The 25,351-nt window shown below is 41.4% G+C and overlaps 1 protein-coding gene across 10 annotated transcripts in view; it reads right to left on the minus strand.

Moving 5' to 3' along the window:
• Nucleotides 1-403: 403 nt before the first annotated feature.
• MAN1A2 (mannosidase alpha class 1A member 2) overlaps nt 404-25,351 on the minus strand; it is a 209,322-nt gene continuing 184,374 nt past the window's right edge. For 7 of the 10 annotated variants that reach the window (XM_023641336.2, XM_005610286.4, XM_070267137.1 and 4 more), the window contains exon 13: nt 19,252-25,328. In XM_023641336.2, the coding sequence (XP_023497104.1) occupies nt 25,196-25,328 (133 nt within the window). In that variant the 3' untranslated portion in view covers nt 19,252-25,195. Of the gene's footprint in view, nt 2,890-19,251; nt 25,329-25,351 lie in introns of those variants that run through there. The other 3 variants (XM_070267135.1, XM_070267139.1, XM_070267136.1) reach the window with 2 other exon arrangements.

Below are 25,351 nucleotides of genomic sequence, written 5' to 3' on the forward strand. Positions count from 1 at the left end.
GGTTTCAGACTTTTGTGAGCACCATCTATTTCTGGTTTATCCTGACTCCTAGAGGGACCTAATGGGAAGTCTGGATATTTATTAGAGTCTGTTCTTGGTGATCCCAGGACTCAAACTTTTGTTTCCTCAGCTTTTCTAGCCCACTGAGAGCTCTACTCAGATCCATAACCTCTCAGCCCTGTGCTGCTCCCATACTGGCAAATGCCTCAAAAGAGAGCACTGCAGAAGGCTGGGTGCATCTCAGTGCATCTTTCTTCTCTCAGGAATCTGGCCACTCCAGACCTGGTGACCTTGTATCTAACTCTGTGATGCCCTCAAAGAGATGCGTTTTCGTATTTTGTCTAGCTTTTACACTTTTTCTTGATGGGAGAGTTGATCTCCAACAAACCATCCCACCATTATTGGAAGTATAATCTTTAATAATATTCATTATTCAGGATGCTACTTCTGTAACCTGTACATCAGTCATTTAGACGTGCAGAACCAAGAAGAGTTTGTTTTATAAATATTGTCACTACAATGGATGCTTGCCAAGGAGTGAGGCAGGGGAGCGGGCAAAGCAATCTCACCAGCACGATGGTGAAACTGACAGAAGACACATTCATAGAACAGAAAACCAATCTTTAGGTTGACAATAGAAAAATCATAGTGAAGAAAATAATTGATTTAGGAATCATAAGCAAAAAATTTTGTACACATCCTTAAGTGATGTATTAAATACATAATGGAATACTACTCAGCTATGAAAAAAGATGAAATCTTGCATTTGCATTATGCTAAGTGAAATAAGTCAGATGGAGAAAGTCAAACACCGTATGACCTCACTCATAAGTAGAAGATAGAAACAACAACAACAAACAAACACATAGATACAGTGATCAGATTGGTGGTTACCAGAGGGGAGGGGAGAGGGGCTGGACAAAAGGAGTAAAAGGGCACGTGTGTACAGTGATGGACGGTAATTAGTCTTCGGGTGGTGAACACAATGTAGTCTACACAGAAATCAAAATACAAGGATGTACACCTGAAATTCATATAATGTATAAGCCAATGTTACCTCAATAAAAAAAAGGAATGTAATTACAGCAGTATATTTTAACAGAATTACAGGTTGAAGCAAAAATATAATGGGCCATTTTCATCATTCTTCTTCAGCCAAAGAGAAACAATATGACTTTGGGATTATTTTTTCATTTACTTATATGAGATGGTCACACAGGTGGAACAGCAGCTATTATACATTGAAAACTGGCTTGATATCTTAAAAATGACTTAATATCGTGTGTGTCGGGTAGTAATACCAAGATACTGGGATTTGCTAACACCCAAAGGGAGATTGCAGAGAAATGAATTCATTTGCTGAAATCTGCTGGAGAAGTTACCAAAATGATAAACCTTGAGAGGGATTTTTTTTCTTAAATTTTGCCTGTTGAAAAGACTCTCCTTTCATTCTTCTCTAGGGAAGATGCTGAAACTGGTATGCATGCAATAAAATCTTAGATACGGATGGAAATTTATAGATTTTCTTATTCCGAAATCTAGTTATGCTACTTCATTTCCACATCTGTTTACCCAAGTTTTAAAGAAATACAAATTTATATGAGAACAAAAATCTGAAAATTCCAACAGTACAAAACTTCAATTTGTGGGACACTGCTTCAATTACACAGCATCTTCGGCAGCAAACAAATCTTCAAGTAGGAGTTGAAAAAGAAATAAGCATTACCTTAGCTACCACAGAGAAAAGAAAAGATTAATAACTTGGAAGCAACATCACCATCAGGGATACCCTGTACTGGCAAGGAGACACTAAAAATACCTTGCTCCTTCACCAAACCTCAGCTGAAAGTGAGCCTCTGTTAGTGTGACAAATACAACGACCACAAGAGTAATCCAGCAGCTTGAAGTGCTGACAGATTGCCCCTGCATTAAAATGCCGAACCTTAAAAATCAATCTTGAAAACTTTTAATAATAAAATTATATTTATAAGGAAACTTTACAAATAAAATTTCTGGTGTGGTCATGTGTCTCAGAAGTTCATTCAATGATGGTGAGTTTTGGCTTCAGCCAAATACCAATTTTAGTTTGGCCATTTTGCAGCATGTCACATTAGGCGGTAAATTTTTAAGACCTTGCTTGTCTGACAATGTCTATTTCAGCCTCATGCTTGACAGGTTGGCCAAATGTAAGACTCTAGTTGGAAATCATTTTCTCACAGAATATTGAAAGCAATGGTTCATATTTTCTTGCTTCCAGGGTTACTATTGAGAAATCCAAATGCATCCTGATTCCTCATCCTTTTTAGATGAATTTTATGCCCCCAACTCTCTTTAGAAGCTCTTCAGATTTTTTTCTTTGTGCACAGTGTTCAGAAATGTCACAGTTTCAGATATGTGGTCTATTTTCATCTTTTGTGATGGACACTCAGAGAGTCCTGTCAATGTGTAAATTCATGTTTTTTAGTCTGGGGAAATTCTCTACCTTTGATGACTTCCTCCTCAACTTTCTCTTTCAAGAACTACTATTATTCGGATGTTAGTCTTTTTCTCAAGAACTGCCTTCTGTCACTTGAACTTGAGAAATCTGTTAAAATCTAAATGCAAAGCTTTATATTTATCTCAAAATTTTCCTTATTTGTTGGAAAAAAACCAAACCTCTTTACATAAAGAAGAAGGAAGACTAGTGGGCGGAGGTGGATGGAAATAGAGGCTGGAGTTGGCCAGTTTCTCTTTCACTGACTCCCTCTTATTACCAAAACAAGTTCACACCTGACAGCAGAAAGACAAACTGGCCCCACACCAGACAACTTAGTTTCCATCCTCAGTTTCGCTTCTTACTGTTGAGCGATCTTGGGCAAGCCACATCAATTCTGGTCACTGTCTCCTCATCTGTAAAAGAAAATGTGGAAAATAATCCCCGCCCAGCCTAATAAAATAATAGGATCACCTCACATGGTGAGGGTGAAGGACTTGTGAGAGCAGGCATTTGAAATCAGCCACGTTTTGTTCCAAGGGAAGAAATTTTTATTGCAGTAACATTTGAGTTGGTAGTTTTAAGATATTGCATGTGTGTCTGTTTCTCTCTCTCCTCCAGTGTTTTTCTAGTTTCTGAGAGCAGAGCATCAAATGACAATTCCAGAGACAGGCTTTCAATGTGACAATTTGACAACCACCTCCCTCAACGGCAGGATTAGAAGGCCTGGACCTGGAGCACACATGATGTCACTTGGACTTGAAGAAAGGTCAGTCACTCACAGTTCCGGAGGCCTTGGTGTTGGGCTCAGAATTCAGACCTGGTTTTGGCATAAGTGCTTACATTTCTCTGTTTGAAATCAGAGGCTTGTGGCTGGCATTTTGACTAAATTTAAGAGCGTGGCCATTTTTTGTTTTATCTCAGGATAATTGACGTCTTTTTCATCTCCCCTGCCCACCCTGCCTGTCCCTGCTGTCACCATTACAGCCTCAGCTCAGGCCTTCTTCATTTCCAGCCTAGACTACAGTGAAGCTTCCTAATTGTTATTGCTGCCTCCCGTCTCGTCCCCCAACAGTCTGTACTCCATGTGACAGGCACTCTCCTCTTTCTAAAGCACACGTCTGATCATGTCACTTCCCTTATGTTAAACTCCTCAGTGGGGACACCTAACTTTTCCATGTCCTTATCATTTAGTATTTTCTGGCATAAATAGTATCCCACTGTTTTACTTTAACCTGACAATTTCTGTCTTTCCTCATTCTTGCCTTCTTTTAAAAATTGATCAAGTTATTTCCTTTATTTCATATTCTTCTCTCTGAACATTTGGAATGTTTGCATCTTTTAGTGGTTACCTTCAAAGTTTAACATACATATTTAACTCAAAGTCTTAAAGTTGAACTATAACTTCCTTCCTCTCCTAGAATTTAGCTCCATTTCTCCCTCTCTGATGTCTGAACTGAAGAGTTTAGAATATTTTTTAACTCAGCAGAAGAAATTTTTGAGTTTATTGAGATAGTGACCATTTTTTCTTACATATCATATCATCCTGTTGGCATCATTTTCTCCCTTAAAGGTTCCTCTTTAGAATAGTTTTCTTGGTGGCGAATGCTCTCAAATTTGTTTCCTGAAAATATTTTCCCTTATTCTTGAACAATACTTTTGCTGAGTACACAAATCTAGATTGACAGCTATTTTCACCTAGCCCTTTATGGTCTATCTTCTGCCGTCTACTGTTCTCTGTTGAGAAGTTAGCTGTCATTTGAATTGTCTTTTTAAAGTGATCTGTCCTTTTTTTCTTGCTGCTTTCAAGGTCTTCTCTCTGTTTTCGATATTTTGCCATTTCACTATAATGAGTTTAGACATGGATTTCTCTTCATTTATCCTGCTTAGGATATGTTATGCTTCCTGGATCTGTGGGTTCATCCATGCTTTTCATCATTTCTGGAATCTCCTTAATATTGCCTCTTCTCCATTCTCTTTCTGTTCTCTTTTCAGGACTCCAATCAGACACCTAAGGCCTTCTCATTTTATCTTTGATGTCTCTTAACTTCTCTGTCATTTTTTTCTATCTTCTGATATTTCTTTGCTGCGTTCTGAACAAATTCTCTTTCAATGTGTCTAATCTGTTTAATCTATTGAATGTAATTTTCATTTTAGTAGTTACATTTTTCATCCTTAGAATTTCCATTTGTTATTCAAATCTGTCTGCCATTTTTGTTGGCTTTCTGCAGTAAACTCATCTTTGTAATTGCACCCTTGTTTGGGATAAGACAGGAGGCAGGATCAAAGAAGAGTTCATAATGAAAATTTTAAAATACTCAGAACTAAAAAATAGTGAGATCACCACATATCAGAACTTGTGGAATGCAGCATATGTGGTGTTTGGAAACTTTTATATCCTTAATACTTCCATTAGAAGAGGAGCAAAGCTGAAAATTAATTAAGTCTCCACCCAAAGAAACTAGAAAGAGAACAAAAAACTCAAAGAAAGTAGAAAGAAGTAAAGAAAGACAAGGGTGAAAATTAATGAAATAGAAAACAAAGAAAAAGAGAATTAACAAAGCCAAATGTTGGTTCTTTTGAGAGAATAATCTGTACTCACTGTCTTCACACCCACAGTTTGGCTTTCACCCTCATCCTTCTACAGAAGTCGCTCTGGCAAGGGCAGTTCTGATCATTTCCTGCATATCGAATCTTGAAGAACTCTTGTTAGTTCTCCTCTAATGTGCCTTCTGGGTGGCAATGGGTGCTTTTGATTACTCCCCGAAGTTCAGATCCAAATGTCAAGTGCTGCTCAGTACCTCACTCAGATATCTAACGGACATTTCAAACTTGCCATGTCCAAGCTTGAACCTCTGAAGTGCCCTCTCACCACCCCCGCCTCACTGCTCTTGCTGTTTCTGTATATCAGAAAGGTCAACTCTATTTTTTGTTTCTTACATTGAAAATATTCCACAAGTCTTCTTGGCTTCTCTTCTTGACCTTTTAAAGCTTATTCTCAACCCCACAGACATAAATATCTCTTAAAAACACAAATCAGATCATCAAATCCTCTGGCAGCTTCCCATCACCCCTAGACTACAATCCTAACTCCTGACATTGCCCTTCCTGGCCTGGCCCCTGCTTGCCTCTCCATCCCAGTTCTCTCACCGTGCTTCTGCTCGTTCAAGCGTGTTTCTACTTCAGGGCCTTTGTGCTTGCTGTTCTGTTGCCTAGAATATTCTTCCCCCAGAGTCCCCTGGCTCACTCTGCCACTTCATTCAGGTTTTTGTTGTTGTTGTTGAGGAAGATTTGCCCTGAGCTAACATCTATTGCCAATCTTCCTCTACTCTTTGTGTGTTAGCCGCCATTACAGCATGGCCACTGATAGACGAATGATATATGTCCATACCTGGGAACTAAACCTGGGTCGCCGAAGCAGAGCATGCCAAACTTAACCACTAGGCCACCGGGGCTGGCCCAACTTCATTTACATCTTGACTCAAATGTCTCCCCCTCAGAGAAGCCTTTTCTAACACCATATTTGAAACAGAACACCCATGCCTTCCCTAACCAGGCTCACTATCTGTCCCCTCCACCCTATTTTATTTTAATTTACAACACTCATCATCGCTGACATTATGATATATTTATTTATTCATTTGTTGGTATCTGTTGCCCATCCCCACCCCACTGGAATGTATGCACATGGCTGTGACTTGATCTGTGTTACTCACCACTGTAACCCCATGTCTAGAACAGTGCTTAGGGCATCTTGGAGCTTAATAATATTTGGTGAATGTCTGAATGAAGGATTAAATGAATAAATAAATAGACTTGGCTGGGAAGAGAAAAAGAGGGCTGGACAGGTGGACAGAAGCGGGTGTAGAGTTGGGAGGGTTGGTTTAACTCTAATGCCACCTTCTTCAGAAAGCTTTCCTCATTTCCAGCCATGCGATCTTACTCTCTCTACCAATAGCACGTCCTGCCTTTTTATGGCATTTCTTCTACCCTGTAGTTTAGATATGTTTAGACTGTGATCTCCCTGACAACAGGGACCCTAGCTCCCTCACCTCTGCACCCCTGGTGCCTAGCCCAGTACCTGCCGGGTAACAGATGCTCACTCAGTGTTTGTTGACTTCAATTAAACCCATATTGGCTACACTAACTCTAGTTAAAAATGTCTTTAACCTAATTGTTAGCTGAGTCACTTTTGCCAAAACAAACCAGATTTAAAATTTATTGACAAAAAGACGAGATGGGATGAAACCCTTTCCAGGGTGATTTTCCTCCTTCAAAGTCTCCTGAGAGCAAAGCAGAAATGACAATACAGTGATAGGTCCTTGAGGGCAGGGACTAAACAGAACCAATCTTTGCAAACCCCCCGGTAACTCAGCACCAATGATTACAAAATGTGCTTTGGAAATCAAAAAATGTTGCATGAATGAATTTTTTAAAGCCTTTCCCCCCACTTCCCCTTTTCTTCTTTTTGTTGTCCTAATTTGCAAATTGTCTCCAAGGACAGTCTCTAGGACCCCTTCCAGCGAGATTTTTAAAAAATTCTAGCCTCTTGTAGGAGGGGGCTGGTGGTTCCAAGCCCAAGTACTGAAACCTAGGGGAAGCTTTGCTTGATGGCTTCACCACCTGGCTTTGCCCTTTGCATCCTCTGCTCTTCTGATGTTACTGGGAACCCAGGAACCATGTCAACCAAGGTCTCTTCTGGCATCTTCTCACTCCTGGAAAGGCCAACAAGCACTCTGCCTCCCTGTTCTTACTTTTCAAGAAACTCTGCTTGTCCACGAGCCTGAGCTGTAGGCGCTGTGTGGACGCTGGAGCTGGGCTTCTCCAGGCTGACTCCTGCTGTCTCCCCACCAAGGGGGAAGGCCCTGTGAGCTGCATGTGCACAGCTGGTCGGGGCCCTCAGCCTGGGCTGGGCTCACAGAGAATGTGGGTGGAGGAAGAAGGAAAGGACTAGCGTAAGCGAGGAGTAGCATGTGCCCTATAAATCATAAATGTTTGCCAAGTGGAAAAATACCCAACTCTCAGAATGTTTCATTTTGTGTTTCTTAGAAACATTTCATCAAAGGCATAAAATGAAACGCGCCAGCTCCGCCAGAGCCCAGTGTGAGCTGCTTCCCTCCGTCCTCCACAAACAGGGCTGCGTTTCCCAGTATTCAGGCTGAAGAGGGCTGGGCCCCAAGTGCCCAGAGGGAACCGCACACAATTGCGTGGCACTGCTCCCATTTTCAAGAGAATATCCTCGACATGCCTGGAAGGATCCAGCAGTGCTCCTCCTCATCTCACTCCTGAGGACTTGAGGGACTGCACCGTGGACAGCACAGCTCCTGTAAGCCACAGCCCCGGCAGAGAGGAGCCTCGGGGTCATGCGGCCCACCGGCTCTGGTGCTGCGTCCTCTGCTCCCCTGAGGGAGGAAGCTGGCCAGGCTCCTGAGATCTCCATTGGGTGCAGATCCCTGTGCGCAGCCCAGAGCTCCAGCTGGCACCCTAGCCTGGCAACAAGCTCGGACCAGGATGTGGAAGAAGAGGCGCCCCCAGCTCTGAAAGAAACTGCAGGATCCATGTAACTTTTCCAGTGGGCACTGGCTCTCAAGGAAGTGAGCTAAAATGGCTAATGTCAATCCGCCATTGTCACAGGCAGTATTGCCTAGTGGTTAGGAACACACGATTTCGTTTCAAATGCCCATGGGGGAGAGACTTATAGTCTCTCTGAGGCTCAGTTTCCTCCTCTGAAAATGGGAGTGGCCATAGTACCTACCCCATGCTTTGTTAGGAGGATTACGAGATGATGTTCGTAATGCAAAGCAGGGTGCCTGGCATTTTAATGGCTTTGGAATACAAGGGTATTATTGTTAAGGTGAACGACAAGAGCCTGAGTTATAGAGAGATTTATAGTCTTCACAAGAAGTATGGCAACTCCCCTCCACCTATAAAGCTGCTGGGAGTAGTTTAAAAGCAGCCTGGGAGTTGTCGAGCAAGGCTGGAGCCAAGTGGGGAGTCTGTGAGCGAAGCCCGGGCTCCCGGGCCCGGCTCCCGTCCAGCAGGACAGCTGTTAAGGGAACAAGGAGATCTGAGCCTCCGCTGCTCCGGCCTAGTGATGCTGTGTGGGACGAGCTACTTAATCTTCACAACCACCCTGTGAGAGGTGTCTTTTTATTCCATTTTTCAGATGCGAAGATTGAGGCGCAGAGATGTTAGACTCGTGGCTCACAGGCAGTGAACGTGCACCGGACCTGGATCTGCACCTCAAGCGTTTGACTTTATAGACTGTCTCTTTTCTGCTGTGGCTGCTTGCCAGCACCTAGACAGCCTCCCGAGTTTTAGGGAATGCCTTACGACGGGAGTCTTAATGGGCGGAAGGCTCCCTCTGCCTGCTGGCCAGAGCGTCACTGGACCCCTCTCCACTGTTCACCCCAAACACAAACTTCAGACCTCAGATGAGGTTGCAAAGCAAGGGGCCACTGAAAACAGGTCTGCCATGTCCCCCAGCGGAGGCTGCGCCTGGCTTCCCGAATCCCTGCTTCCTACCCACTCTCCATGCCTGTGCCTCCAGCTTTCCGCAGGTGGGCTGAGCCCTGTCTATCCTTCTCACAGATCCCTTTGGCTTAAGTTGCCAAGGTTGGTTCCTGCTCCTTGAGTTGAAGCAGACTGACAGACACAGGCGCACAGCCACATCCGGTCACTCTTCAGTGTCTGCCGATCTTGACTAGGGACAGGACACAGGGGCTACTTTGGGCCCTCCGTGCAGGGCAGAGGGTAGCTGGCTACCTTTGGCTTCATCCTTTCTGGCTTGAAATGCCCTTCACTAAGCACAGGGATTCCTAAACAGGGGTTCCTGCTGGTCCCCATCAGCTGAACGTGGCTGTAGTCAAGAGGGGCAGGACTCCAGCAGGGAGGGTTGGGGGCCAGCCCAGGCCATCAACCCCCACCATGTGTAACCCTTCTCGAGGGTCACAGAGTGAAACAGCCGTATATACTTGCACACTTTCCCACACTTACACGCCTGCTTCACCTCACCTCCCTCCATCCTGCATATGCGCACTGCATGTGTACATTCTTTGTCCCTCTGACTCCTATGGCCTAGTTTATTTCCTTTCCCTGTCAGCCAGCTGAGCTGCCCACTTTGGTGCTGGTGAAGTGTGAGAAGTGAAGCAGGGAATGGCGGGTGACGAGGCAGACTTGGGGAGAGCACGGAGAGGCTTGTGTGCTATGCTGAAGGCGGGGGACTCACGTGTGAGGACAGAGAGCCTCTGAAAAGCAATGTCAGATACAAGCCCCTGGGGTGCAGGGTGGAGGCTGGCATGCTCTGCAGCTCCCTGCTCCCGGAGAGTGGCAAGGCCGTGCTGTGGAGGGTGGGAGGCCTGTGCGCAGGGTCCCTGGAAGACCCCACCGCCGCTCCCACCCCAAGCATGTCCTTCTCTCCTCCCTGCTCATCTGGGGCCCCTCCTTTCACCACACTGCTGTCTGCTTCCCCAGGTGGATGAGAGGAAGAGACAATCCAACCTCCAGGTCATGTGTGCATTTTCACTTGGGCCTCGGGGACAACCGCATGACCTGCCCTTCCCCAAGCTCCTGGGACTGGACGACAGAGGCCCTGCCCTCGTCCTCTCCTCACAGTGCTTAGGTGCACCCAGCAGTGTCCCCCAGATGCATGGAGAACTGAAGGGGAGCCCAAAGGACTGGGAATCCAACGCAGCTGACTTTGCTGCGCCCCTGCAGCGCAGTGGAGGAACGCAGTGTCCAGATGTTTCTCCCTCGTTACCAATGCTCTCCAGCAGAGGTAGCCTTGAGTACTGGGCTGACTTCTTTGGGTTCACTTCTCTTAGATTTTTGACCGATGACTGATCCCTCACTAGCTTCTAGTTCTTAAATGCTTCTAAAGAGGTTTTTCTTTTCTTTTTAAAATCTCTTTTGGCTTTTTAAATTGTCCTCAGTGTGAGAGTTGACAGAAAGTCCGTAGGCGACCTCCTTAGTCCAGGTGACAGATGACAGAACTGAGGCAGTTCCCCTGTCCTTCAGACTCCCTCTTTCCTATGAAACTATTTCTCATCCTTTATCTCATCTCCTCCTTTCTCCTTAAATACCAACATCTCCTCCTTCATTCCCAATCTTAACTATTAGTCTTGCTTCCTGTTTCACTGAGAAAAAAGAAGCAATCTGAAGAGAACACCCACATGCTCCCGCCTCCCAATACTCTCTCATCTGTGTCTCTCCCCATCCACTCTGCTCTCCCAACTGTTGCAATGCACGAACTTTCCAGACTCTCCTGTGAGGCCGTGGCCTCCTCTTGTGCAGGGGACCCGAAGCTACTGCCTACCTAGAGATATGGCTCCAGCAGCTCTCCTTTCTCCTGCAACATCAAATCTCCCCTCTCTACGGACATTTCCGTCAGAACCAAAACATGTTACAATACCTCCCTCTAAAAGAAAATCTTTTCCTGATTCCATATCTCTTACATTTGGCTACCACCCATTTTTATACTTCTCCCAGCAGCAAAACTCCTTTAAAGAGTTGTTGACACTCTCTGTCTCTATCTCTTCCTCTCTCATTTCTTCTTGAACCTACTCTGAGCTGGCTTTTAGCCCCACCATTCCACAGAGCAGTTTTTCTCAAGGTCACCAATGATCTCCAGGTTGCCAAGTCCAATGGCCAATTCTCAGGACTCATTTTACTTGCTCTGTCAGTGGCAGCTCTCACTCCCACCGTGTTAAACCACTTCCTCACTTAGTATCCGGTTCTCCTCCCACCTCACTAGCTTCTCCTCCCATAGACTCTAAGCAGAATAGAAGGAGTGCCCAGGGTTCAGTCCTGGGGGGTTTCTTTTCTCTGTCCCTGCTAAGTGACCTAGCGCCCTAGGTGATCTCAACAAGTCTAAATGGCTACTTGCTGCTGACCGGTCAAATTTCTATCTCCAGCCTAGACTCCCCTGAACTCCAGGTTCACACGGTCAATTGTTCACGCTCCATGTCCACCGAGATGTCTCATAGGAATCGCAAAATTAACATGTCCAAGAACAAACGCCTAATTGCACCCCTCCTAAATCTTAATCTTTCCCATTCAGTACATGGCAACGCCATTCTGCCAGTTGCTCAAGTCAAAAACTTTGGCGTCAACCTTGACTTCTCTCTTTCTTTCATAGCCATATACAATCCTGTCAAATCCTGTCATTTTTACCTTCAAAAGATGGGCCAAATCACTGTCCTCACTACTGGCCAAAGTCACCATCATACCTTACTTGGATTATTTCAGTAGCCTCTTAACTGGTCCTCCAACAATCTGTTATCCACACAGAAGCCAGAGCGACCCTTTAAAAACACAGCAGATGATGATGCACCTCGCTCAGTCTTCCAGGGGCTTCCGTCACACTCAGTGTAAAAGCCAAACTCTCTACAACAGATCACAAGGTCCCAGGTGATGGGGCCTCTGTTAGCTCTCTGGTCTCCTCCCCTTCTGCTGTCTCCAGTCACTCGAACATGTCACCCACTGTGCTAACCGTTCCTCCGCCCGGCCTGGAAGGATGTGGCTGTAAAATGCACTCTCCCCCTCGCCTCAGCATTTTTAATACATTTCTTTTTCCTAGAACGTCTTTCTTTCCCTCGTCTATTGTAGCCAAACTCCTACCACATCCAACCAACTTCTCCTTCCCCACATTTCAGTCAAAGGCTTCATCTCTGAAGGCTCGACGGAGGGTGGTTTGGATTCCTGGGCACTCGCTCTTCCCCACCAAGCAGCTCTGCCCACTCCGAGAGGCGCGGTGCCAGCCCCCAAGCCTCAGCCTTGCTTAGGAGAGCTCACTTCTCTTGTTTCATGCCAGGAGAAGCCTTAGAGTCAGGGCTCCAGATCAGCATATCGTTGCCACATCCTCCTGCCTTTCCTTCACCAGCATTTCTCTCTTCTGAGCTCCAGGAGCATTTGGCACACACCTTTACCAGAAAACATAGCTTATGGCTTGCCAGTCTATCCTCTGTTAGCCCAGCAGCGGATCCACAAGTTAAGTGTCACAGTTGGCTCGGTATCTCCAGTGCCTTGTCCTCTTCTTGGCACATAGATGTTTAATAAATGTTTATAGAAAAACATAATTCCCAAAGGACATGAGCAGGGTTGTATAAATAAGAATAACTGCAATGACTATTTGATTTATAAAATGTCATTAAATATGCTATTCCACAACATATCTACTGTCCTATGTGAGCTAAAATCATTTGCAGGGTTCAAACTGGAGGTTTTCTAGATCTGTCTTCTGACATGAGATATTTTTCACCTTCTAATAACTCTTACCTATTAGTTCAAAGGCTTTAAAGGAAGGGAGGTCACATTTGGAAAGAAATGGAAAAGTCTTTTTTAGGCAATATTTGTCTTCTGTTTGGCAAACATTTCATCACTGACTTGGTTTCAGTGGGGGATGAGCCCGGGGCAGGTGGAATCCTGTGCTGGGGCTCAGGCTGCTGTAGGGCCCAGCAGGTCCTGAGTCACAGGCTCGCCTGAGCAGCCAAGGGCCGTGGTACCCCTCCATCAGGCAATGCCAGGGCATATCGAAAAGCTCAAGCAGGAGGCTTCACTGCATCTCTAGCCTCCCAGGCTTCAAGCAGCTGAAGATAAAAAAGAAACAAAACTGAGATCACCGCCCTCTGGCGGCATACATCTCTGGCTTATTACTGCTGAACTGTTTCAAAATACTGTCTGCATGCTAATTTGTTTTGGAGTCATCCAAAGCTTTGAGGAGTATTTTGGAAAAATATTCCCAGGCAGTCCCTTAACCTCTTCCTAAATCACATTCATTTTTCGCCTCTCACGGGTGCTTTGGTATTGGTGGATGGCTGGACCATGCTTTCAGGAGCTGCCACTCCTGCAGATCTTGGTGGGTGGCCCTACTGGCCCACCCTGGGCCAGGGACAATGCAGGCTCAGGGCCTGGAAAGGACTGCATGAGAGGATGGTCTTATGGGTCTCAGTGAAACGAATGTCCCTTCTCAAGTTCAAGGCTAGTCTTCCCACCTGTGCTTTGGATCTCAAACCCCCTGCTTCTTCAAGTATCTTGCCTTATCAAACAGCTTTTTTCCCCTTATCTTCAAAGTCTGTTTCCTCGGAAAATTCAGTTCAAATGTCAGTTACTTGAAGAATCTTTCTTGATTCTTCTCTGCCCTCCAAACCTATCCTAAGCTTGATTAGATGTTCCTCCTAGACCCCTATAATACGGACGCATTTCTCTGTTAGAGCGCGTGTCACAACATTAAGCAGACCAGTCCCTGTTTGAGGGTGAAGATTTTATTTTGATTTTTGTATACGTGAAGCTTATTAGAACTTCAGGAGACAGTAAGTGAAAGTTCAATAAATGTGTGTGGAATATAATAACCACTTTAATTATCTCATGAATCATATTTAAATTTTCTAATCCAGGTCCCTCATTCTATAGAAAATACACTGAGGTCCAGAGAAGTTGAATAACTTGCCTAAGGCCTCCCAATCAGCCAGGGGAAGATAGAGGGCTACCATTTTGGACTCCTGACCAGTCAGAGATCCCTCTAGACTCTACTGACATTCCGTGCACCAACGGCATTGCGTATTTCCCACATTGGCATAAAAAGGACACAGTACACGCCATGTCCCTTTTATAATGTTTAGACTTTCCTAGTGTCTATGGCTTGGATAAAGTTTACGTTGATAGAAAACTCAAAATCACGACAAATGGACTATAATCACCCTTAAATGGGGCAGCCTGGGTCTGGCGGAGAGTACTGAGGTCTGAACTGGGTACTTTTTCAACAGGTATTTAGGTTGTTAAGTGGATTAAAAAGATGACTAGGATACTGTCTATGTCCTTGAGCAGCTGACAATCTAGCAGAGGGGTAAAGGAATGACCACAAATAAACGTAAGGCAGAATGTGATAAATCTTAAGTGAGTTAAGAATAAGAACGATGGATGTGCAAACATGGAAGAAATCACTCGAAGTTAGGGAAGTCAGGGACGATTCTGGGAAAGCTTCCACCTGTGAGAACACAAAAGCTGAGCAGGATTTTGATAGAAGTGGATAGGGCCTTTCAGGTGGGAAGAGTAAAGCTTTAAGAAGGCTACAATTTGTAGAGGAAATTATAAAACATATCAGTAAAAGTATCCATCCATCCGTCAACCCATCTATCTATCTTCTACTTATTCCTGGAATGGCAAATGGCAGAGTAAGGAGCAAATCCTTCCCCGTAAAAGGAATAAAATGGCCCAAATTTCTAGATATTGAGCAAAGGTATACAACAAATCAAGAAGCATTTATTCGAGAAAAATGACTGACCCTCGGGTAAGAACAGTGTGGTGTTTTAGCCTCAGGCTGCTCCCATCCCCTTCCAGCTCCATCAGCAGGCAGTTCTCCCAGGGCAGGACAAGCTGGCAGGGGATGACTTGATTCTGAGTGTGAAAAACTCCATTCCCCCAGCATTGTTAGAAAGAGAAGCAATCTCAGTGGCAAATCAGTGGGAAAGATCAATGTAGCTGGCCTGAGGTTTTGGTTCTGGTTGAGACCAGCAACAGATTGGCAGACTGGTCAAATATTTAACAGGGAGATAGATCCATGGAATGAGACAAACACAGTGTACCTTGCCACATATCCCTAGTGGTTTGGAACGCTGCATGCAAGGGCAAGGCAGAGCACACGTTCAGGGGAGACCAGAGAGAGCCCTAGCTATCTGCATACATTCCTGGCTGAATGTGAGGCTTTGGACACAGGCAGAAAACATGCGAGGGCCCAGGGTAAAGCAAGAGCTAGGGAAGACTTGTAAATGGCCTGAACTTTACGTGTGTTCCTCAACCTACAAACGGATCCACTGGCAAAGGGTGGAACCGCTTACTGGCTAAAGGTATTTGAGTGCAACTCTGACAAATCATTGGCTGACCACTAGGCTATACTGACACATGGGTGACTCCTAGGAAGACAGATTTTAAAATATAAATAAGATTTAAAAGATACAAGACTGAGCAGAGACATCAGCAGCATTCACCACAGAAAAGACAATATCCATAGAAGTAGTCCAGGGAAATCATTAAGCAAAAAAAAAAAAAAAAAAAACAGCAATAGCATCAACCACCACCTCCCTGAGTGGAAGAGATCAGACCAGAATCCAGATCAGAATCCAGAATCCAGACCAGAATCCAGACATATTACCTAAAATGTCTAGTTTTCAACAAAAAATGACAACATATGCAAAGAAACAGAAGAGTGACCTATTTTGGGGAGAAAAAAGCAGTCAATAAACATTGTCTCTGTCCCTGACCTCCACCCACTAGATGCCAGTAGCACCACTCCCCAGTCATGACAATCAAAAATGTTTTCAGACATTGCTGAATGTCTCCCGGGGGAGGTAGGGCAAAATCAGCCCTGTGTTGAGAGCCACTGCCGTAAAGCTACAGTAATCAGCATAATGTCCACGCACAGGGAAAGATATAGATCAACGGGACAAAATTCAGAATATGGAAATAAAACCTTACATTTACAGTTGACATTTCTCAAAGGCGCCAAAGCAATTTAATAGAGAAAGGATAGTCTTTTCAATAAAGAGTACTGGGATAATTCGATACTCACATGCAAAAATGACTTTAGACCCTTACCAAACATGAGAAATCAACTCAAAATGGATCATAGACCTAAATGGAAGAGGTAAAACTATAAACCCTTTAGAAGCAAACACAGGTCTAAAGTCTTTGTGGCCTTGGATTAGGCAAAAAAGGACAATCTATAAAAGAAAGTATTGATAAACTGCACGTTACCAAAATTAAAATATTTTGCATTTCAAAATACACCATCAAAAAGTAGAAAGACAAACTATTATCTTAGAGAAAATAAATACAAAATATATAAAGAACTCTTACAACTCAACAAGACCAATAATCCAATTTTTTAAATGGGCAAAATATTTGAACAGATGTTTTACCAAAGACATATGCGCGGCTAATAGCACAGATGCTCAACATCATTAGTCATTAGGGAAATGCGAATTAAAACCACACTGAGATACAACTTCACATCCACTAGAATGGCTATAAAAAAGACAGACAACAACAAGCGTTGGTGGGGATGTGGAGAAAGTGGTACTCTCACCCTTGTACATTGCTGGTGGGAATGTAAAAACAGTCCCTTTGGAAGACAGTATGACAATTTCTTAACAAGTTATGTATAACTTTACCATATTACCCAGCAATTCCGTTCCGAAACACACACCCAAGAAACATGAAAACATACGTCCACACAGACCTGTACGCAAATGTTCATCACAGCATTACTGAACAGCCAAAAAGTGGAAGCAATCCAAGTGTCTATCAATTGCTGAATGGATAAACAAAATATGGCATATCCATAAAATGAAATATTTTCAGCAATAAAATGGAACAAATTCTTGATACTTTCTACAACATAAATAAAGCTTGAAAACACTATGCTAGGTTAAAGAAGCCAGATGCAAAGACTACATATGTATGATGTCATTTATACGAAACATCCAGAAAAGGCAAACTTATAAAGACAAAAGGCAGATGAGTGGTTGCCAAGGGCTGGGACAGGAATGGAGATCGACTGTAAATGGGCATGCAGGACCTTTGTGGATCTTTGTGGGAGTGCTGTACAGCTCTGTAAGCTTACTAAACATCACTGAAATTCCCACTTAGAACGGGAAAGTTTTATTTTATGTCAATTGTACCTCAATAAAGCTGTTCATTTTTTTAAAAAGTTAAACAAGCAAATAGCGAAAAATTAATTCTCATATCCTTACCACACAAAGATAACTTTTAGTTTGTTTTTTTGCTGCATGTGTTTTAACAAAAAGTGATTTTTACTATACAGTTCTTAAACTGCTTGGTTCATATATATTATGGATATATTTGCATGCCATTAAACTTCTTTAAATAACAAAAACTGCACGAGTCTTATTTCATAGAATAGTGAATGACAAAACTGGAAAACCATCTTAAAGACTATTTAATGCCTTCATTTTAAACCCTTTTAGTTTCAGTTTCCTTATGTCTAAAAAAAGAAAGTAGAACTAGAGGGTTTTCTCGGCCCTTTACTGCCCTGTTCCAGTTGCCCTCCCCTCTGTACTAAATTGTTTCTATTCCTTTAGGAATGCTTATTCCATTCTGTTGCTAATGAAAATAATTAAAAACAGCTACCAAAGCTGTGAGCATATTTCTGGCCAGGCACAGAGATTTTTCTCATTTAATTCTCCTAAAAATTCTGTATTATTCCCCTTTTACAGGCAAGAAAATTGATTTTCTTGAGAAAAGGGAAGGAAGGGGAGTTAATGCTTAATGGTTACAGAGATTAATGATGTTCTGGGAAATAGTGATGAGCGAATCTAACACTGTTCATGTAGTTATTAATGCCACTGGAGTGTACACTTAAAAATGGTTAAAATAGTAAATTTTATCACAAAAAAATTTAAAAAAAAGGAAATTCGTGTTAGGTCAGCTGACAAGGTGAAGTATCTCACCATCTGAACCAGTACTGTTTTTTTAACAGCTTTATTGAGATATAATTGGCATAACATGGTGCAAATTTAAGGTGTACAACATGATTTATGTATATATTGTGCAGTGATGACCACAATAAGCTTAGTTAACATATCCATCACTTCACAGTTACCTTTTTTGTGTGTGTGGTGAGAACACTGAAGACCTACTCTCTCAGCAACTTTTAAGTATACAATACAGTATTGTTAACTATAGTCACCAACCATGCTGTCCATCACATCCCCAGGACTTCTGTCATAAATGTAAGTTTGCACCCTTTGACCAACATCTTCCCATTTCCCCCACCCCCCAGGCCCTGGCATTCACCAATCTACTCTCTGTTTCTATGATGAACCCATACTCTTCTTGTTGGAGGAGAGAGATTACCAGGAGAATTTACTCTGCCATGATGCTGACGTCACCTCCTGAACCCATACTCTTAACATGAATGCTATTTGCATGCTGTCAGTCTTTTGTAACCTGATGAAATGACGGAAATTTCAGGCATCTGGCAAACAGAGAGAGGTCCAGATTTTATCAAATTAGTCAGAGAACCTTATTCTTTTACCTGGTCCTGTTTTAATTGCTTCTGAAAAGGTAAGTCCACCACTAATTTTGATACATCCGCAATATACATTTCCTAGTTTAAATTTTTGATCAAGTTGAAATCCACTCTGCCAGGAAGAATCAGGCCTTGAGGATGTAAATTAGCTTTTATTTCAGGCTTTACCACTACCTTCTTTGATGCTCCATGGGTACAGAGTTTTAAATATCCTGTACTTTTATAGCATTGATAGATTAAACTACTACAGTCTAGCTGATCCTATTTCTCAAGCTCCTTAGGCCTATTTCTGCCCAAGAATCACTTACGCAGGGCCGGGTCAGATTTCAATGCGACAGAATGAGATCCACCGACTGAGGCAATTTTTAAGCTTGAAGATCTCAGAGGCTGGACACTACTACTACTAGTACTACTACTACTACTAGTACTACTACTAGTACTACTACTAGTACCACTCCTCCTCCTCCTCCTCCTATAAAATCTTACAGTATTAAGCCATATAGGTCTATAGTTTGTTTTCTTAAAATTAGATGGAATAAAAACCACCCTTTAAAAGCAAGCTCTTCGTCTCTCTATAACATCAAAGAATATGATGATTAGCTGAACCAAAAGAAATACTCTCTGAATGTAGGAGACTGTCGATTACATTTACTGTGAAAGCCAAAGTTGCTCTGTAAATAGGAGGATGACTGAACTGGGCTGCCATCACTGGGTGCAAATGAAGGACAAATGATGACTTTTCACTTAAAGAATATCTTTATTTGATCTTTAATATACAATATTACCTTTATTTTGTAAAAATTACACATGGAGAGCATGACTGGAAATCAGTCCAGGAGCAGCCAGTGGGTACTGATTTCGGAGGTTATACTAACCCCACTTATTAGTTTAGGGAAAAACTCTATCAGTGAATTTGAGACCAGTGAGACTGAGGGACAGCACTTCAAATTCCAAATCCAGTAATTAAAACTGGAGATAATTTAATTAATCCAATGGAAACTAATTTCTAAATTTTCTAAAACACAATTTTTCCCAAGAAAGAGCTGAGCTTATCTCCATGTAGTTTTCTGGTACGCAATTTGCAGTAGAGTTCTGTAGCATTCAAAGAGCTGCAAGACATTTGCAATAGTTGGAAATCCTCTGCATACGAACATGTATGTATGTGGGTTTATGTGTTTGTGTATTTACACTGACACTCAGCTGAAGCCATCTGTACAGCATGTTGGACTTAGAAAGGCAGCTCATTTATAATGTGCTCCCTCTACCACTCTGAACACAGGCTTTGCCTCCTCTAGAGTTTCCAAAAAATACTGAAATACTTGATGAACTTCTTAGTGAAAAATCTATTCTCTCAGGATGATTGGTGCATTGCAATGCATATACGAGTAATAGGTGTCAGGTAATTTTATGAGCAATTTCATGAGTTCTGCTGGGCTCAAACAAAGTTTAAAATGGATCAGTCGTTCAACAGTGGAAGTGCAAGGCTGAGGGCAAGAGATGCTTTAATTTAAAGATGATGTGTATTGGCATTTGGAAATAATGCCATTGATGTGTAAAGGATGTGAAGTATTATGCGAGAAAAGAGGAAGGGAAACTGCTTTTGGATATACCTGTGCTTTGTACTTGGATTTAGGCTGCTCTAGAGGTAACAGGTGCAGGACCCTTTTACAGTCTAAAAAAGGAACAGTGGCTGCTAAATGGCAAATGAGGCACATAACCCAGTCTTTGTTGCTTAAAATTTTTCAAGAGATTGATTTCTACAGCACAAAGGTCAGAAATTCTATCATATTCTTGTCACAGGGGTCTAAAAAGTACTCAAGGGGAGGAATTTTTGCAGCTCCAGCAATCCAGAGTCCTAGTGCAAAGGTCAACGAGCAGGGTGAACTTACAGAGAATGTAATTTGACACCACAGAGACTCTTCCTGTCACATGGGAACTCTGGAATTGTGGCATTAAATGACAAGGCAAGGATACTGGTTGATAGCACATCCTAAGAACAAAAAATCCACCTCTTTCATGATAGTCATATCATATTGAAACCTGAACAAACTCCGGAAGAATATGTCTATTTTCAAGACAACAAAATATATAGCTTTAGGTTACACAAATACATACAATCGTACACACATCTTTTTGCTTTAAAGATAAATTATGTAACTCAAAACAGAAAAAAGATGCAAATCAAAAATTACAGAGTCTTCCACAAATTAAACTTGGGATCAAGGGTTAACAACTATGACCCACGGGCCAAATCCAGCCTTCATTACAAAGTTTTATTGGAACACAGCTACACCTCTTCATTTACATATTGTCTATGCCTGCTTTCACGTTTTGATGGCAGAACCGAGTACTAGAGATAGAGATCGTATGGCTCACAAAGCCTAAAATATTCATATCTGGCTGTTTACAGAAAAGCTTGCTGACCATTATAGATCAAAAAGAACAACTCCATCATGATCTGAACGAGCTAAAGTAACAGAAAATCATCTTCACCAATGTTCTCGAACCAGAGTAAGTGCATTAAAACATCTCCAGATCATATTTGGTTGCTCAAATATTCTGCTTAGAATTTGTGCAGCCAAAACCAGTTAACAACCGTATTTTTAACACACACAGACAGTATTAAAAATCTCCCTGTGTATAATTGTATTTACGTAAAGAGTGGATAAGATATGAGCTAGCCAATTTGAGGGTAAGGAGACCTAAAGAAAAGAACTCAAAATACTGTTAGTAGGAACTGTTATTTGGAACTTAGAAATATTTTAGTATATTTTTCTTTATATTTAAGAGCATGGGACCATTAGTAGGACCTACAGCAGGGCAAAAACAACTTATAACTGCAAGTTTTACCCTTGAATTATGTGACAAAATTTTTTGAATATATAATAAACAGCACTTCTATAAAACACTAATTTTTAATTATGTAATTAAAGTGATATAGCAAAATAAGAATGTTTTTCTTTCTTTCTAAAGTAAATATTTTAGTCAAAGTTGCATCAGAAATCAACTATTTCCTTGACATTTTCCAAGAGACTTTAGTTATTAACTAGAATTATAGCTGTTAGTATTTATATAGTAACACATTGTTTAAAATATATTATAAACCATTTCGTTTCCTCTTTAATTTAAATGAAATATAATATTAAGGATCTGTAATATGATTCATACTGGAAAACATTTAAAATGGTATGAACTACTCTTATACAGAAATTGCCACTGGAATCACGAAATGTTCTAATGCTTGAAAAGTGCCTAGCCCGGTGCCTGGCACATAGTAGGGTCTCCATGTTTGTTCCTTTGTTCTCTCACTCACTCATGCATTCACTCAAAGAAATCCAGGCTTAAGGAGAAATTGTGTAATGAGAATGGCAAACACAATCTTTCATCAACAAATTTGTAGATTTGACAAAGACTTCGGCCATGGAGGGTGGAAATGAGAAGCTGATCGAAATTTCAATCTGCTTGATTAACATCTACCAAGTGAAGCCCTGGGTTGCCCTAGACGACGTCACAGAGAATCAGGGTCAATAATCCACAAAAGGAATACATTAATATTCCTTAATGTATTTAATAGTTAAAATGAAAATTAATGTAATTAATAATTAAAAACCTCAATACCCAGGTTTTACTTTTACATATAAACATGTGCTCAAAGACAGGAATAATTTGGTGTCAGAGAGACATAAAACAGCATACACGTGCGACCCACCAGAAAGTAAGAACCCTCTGACGGGGACTTATTTTTCTGCGCTGGGACTTCTTTTTGGTTAGGGCCACAGGCTCTGGGTTTTAACAACTTCATACTGGTTTGAACCAAAAAGTGTGATGCTAAAATTCTAAAAGAGAAACAAATGTAGAAGTTAGAGGGGTGTTCAACATCTCTTTTTTTTTTCCTTTTATGTACCAACTGAACTATCTACTCTGCACCTTTGTGCCAGAGGCACAAAGTGAAGCGTCAGCTCTCTCAAGAGGCACCTGGAAAGAAGCATTTCTAGGCTCTTTGCAGAAGGTCTTATAAATGTAATGAGTATTTAACCTGAGTAATAAGGTCTACAAAATGCAAAGGACTGTAAAGGACAGAAGAAAGTAAAGAATACTCTTTACTACTAAGAATATAGTAAATATTTTACTTTACTAAGCAGCAAAGTAAATACTTTACTAAGCAGAAAAAGGATAAGGATTGATCTTGGAGGAAATAATTGCAAAACTCTGTTAACAAAAATAAAAGAAGACACTGGCAAGTCATTTGTAGCTGACTTTAATTTAATTGCCTTTGGTGTTCAGAGAAGAAAAAAATGGAGGCATTGTTATAAGCTCTAATCTTCTCATCATCATCATAAGGCAGCGGGTGGGTAAAGAAGACCCTTTCACTGTCCCTCTCAAACGCTTTTTTGTACCAGAGCTGGCCATGCTCGTACACTCCTCTGCCTTCTCTTATGTTCCAGTCATCTGAGAAATACAAAGAGAGCACTTGGGGCTGGGGGTTATGTCTTCTCATTCCTTGAGAAGTTCCTGGGGAACCAGGAAGGTCCCTTCACTCTGCATTCTTCCAAACAAAGTAGGGAAGGTTCATTGCCCTCTGCACAGCTCTGGGTTCTGCCAACTCAAATTTTTCATTTTTTAGTGACTCATAAGTGGGCTTGTGCTATTTTTAGGATAAAAATGAGGGCAAACATTTTTGAGAAGCAAATACTTTCCCTTTCTCTTCTCAAGTTACAGTCATCTACCCTCCTCATTTAAAAATTTTTATTTTTCAAGAAGTAAAAGATATTACAATTTCAAAATATGTGCTAAACTTTAACTCTCTTAAAAACTCAATGCAACTGGCTGTCCCTCCTTGTTTTCTATGTATCCTGAAAATTCTTGGGGTGGTTACATTCATGGATCACTTACTGAACTGTGAGGACTGTTTGACTATTTGTGGTATAAGATGATCACCCTTAGAAAATATTTAATTATATTAATTTATTAAATCTTTTCCCAATTTAAATCTACTACATGCTAATAAAAGGTTAAAAAGGAAAGCTATCAAAATAAGGAAATAAACCTTCAGAATTCCAAGGTGAGCTTCTTGCACAAACATTGTTTCATGAAATCTTCAAAATCAGAGCAAATATCAAAATTAATTATATTACTCCCAACTTTTATCATCAAAGTAAGCTGTTTGTATTAAATGTAAAGAAGAAAAAAGTATCTTGCACTGTGACATAAATTCAAGGGTCAGAAAATTTATAATCATTAGCTATTTATCTTACAATATAGTTCCTGATAAATTTAAGTTCTTTCCCACAAAATATAAAGAAATAGTAATTTCCTTAAAAAGAAATATCATTGCAAAATCTATTGATGGTAAAAGAAAGTCCCTTGGATATATGGATATAAATTTCCTGTAATATGATGAATTATACCACACTTTTATCACTAAAAATTATTTTGAAGCTTTTCTGATTAATTCTTTGGATTTGTATAAATATCCTTGGAGAAATACAGGTTGAATTTCTTTTTGTACATAAAATATTTGTGAAAAGCTCACTTATCTGATGAGATAATAAATAAAGGATCCCTTGTTCCCATGTCAGACAGAATATTTAAGGAAGTTTCACTGTATTTTGTTGTTGATTTAAAAAGTTGTGAAAGTAATTTGACTCATCAAGGTAAATTCAGAGCTGCATAATAGCATGGTGAATTTTGCCGAGCCACGCAAATAAGGCTGTAAGTTGAGGGATTCTACTAAGTTTATAATGAGGTTAAAAGTGGATAAAATTTACTTGGTAGATTTGCTGGTTTGGGGGAAATAATCTCCTACCAACAAAACCACGGCTTTCTCTCACAACAGTTTTCAGGGCAACAAACTTGGCATTTTTCCCACTTTTTATCATGCTACCAACACTAGACTGAACAACATGCACAAAATCCCAACCCAGGCTCGTAAGCAGTGCTTGTGACAAACAGCAGTTTCAATGATTCTATATGGAGACAAAGACTTGAAGAGCATTCTTTGTGAGATCACGCCCCCAGAGAAAATTAAATTTAACCAAGACATTTTAGTGGAATAGATTGGGATTTGAAATGGTTGCCAGTCTGGTCATCCATCGGGAAACTTGAAAATTCAGACAGGGATAGGTACTTCTGTTTCTTTTTCGCGTCCTCCTGCTGCTGCTGCAGTTATACTGTTCTTCTGGTGTTGTTTATTTTAGTTCATTCCATTATTTAAAATGGAGAAAAAAGGGATAAACAATGAGTAAACATTTGATTTGAAAGCTGCTCCACTTTGGGAGGAAACAAGTGTATATTGGTTCCAAAGGCCATCTCTAACTCCTGCACGATGCTCCACATTCTTGGCTTATTCTTAGGAAGTCTAGTCTCCTGATTCCAGGACTCTAAAAACAATATAGTCGTGACAGGCGTAATTTCTCACGTGACCATTTCACCAAGAATCAAAGCACATCAGGTCTCTGTCCCACACACACCAGAATATGTTTTGGTCAGATACAAAATGGAATCATTTCAAAGTTGAGCTATCTACAAGCTGAAAGGTCCTGTGGGGAACAGTGACGTTTCACCCTGCCATGTTGACTTAAGAGGTCCAGGTTTTTAAAAGCCCCTCCTCCAGACTGATTTCTGTAGTGGTCCATGTAAACAAAACACAGGTGAGAATGGTCTTTCTGGAGCTGCTTTCATAGAACAGCAGGATTTCCTGAAAGTGTGGTGTTGGATAAATGTAACACTGGTAGAGGATGGGCCTCAGTATTAAACACCCAGTGGTCTAAAGGTAAAAGATCATCACCGGAGAAGAGCAGATACAAATATCTGAAAATAAAAGGGAGAAAAAT

Source organism: Equus caballus, chromosome 5 (assembly GCF_041296265.1).
Source record: "Equus caballus isolate H_3958 breed thoroughbred chromosome 5, TB-T2T, whole genome shotgun sequence".
NCBI classification, from domain to species: Eukaryota; Metazoa; Chordata; class Mammalia; order Perissodactyla; family Equidae; genus Equus; species Equus caballus.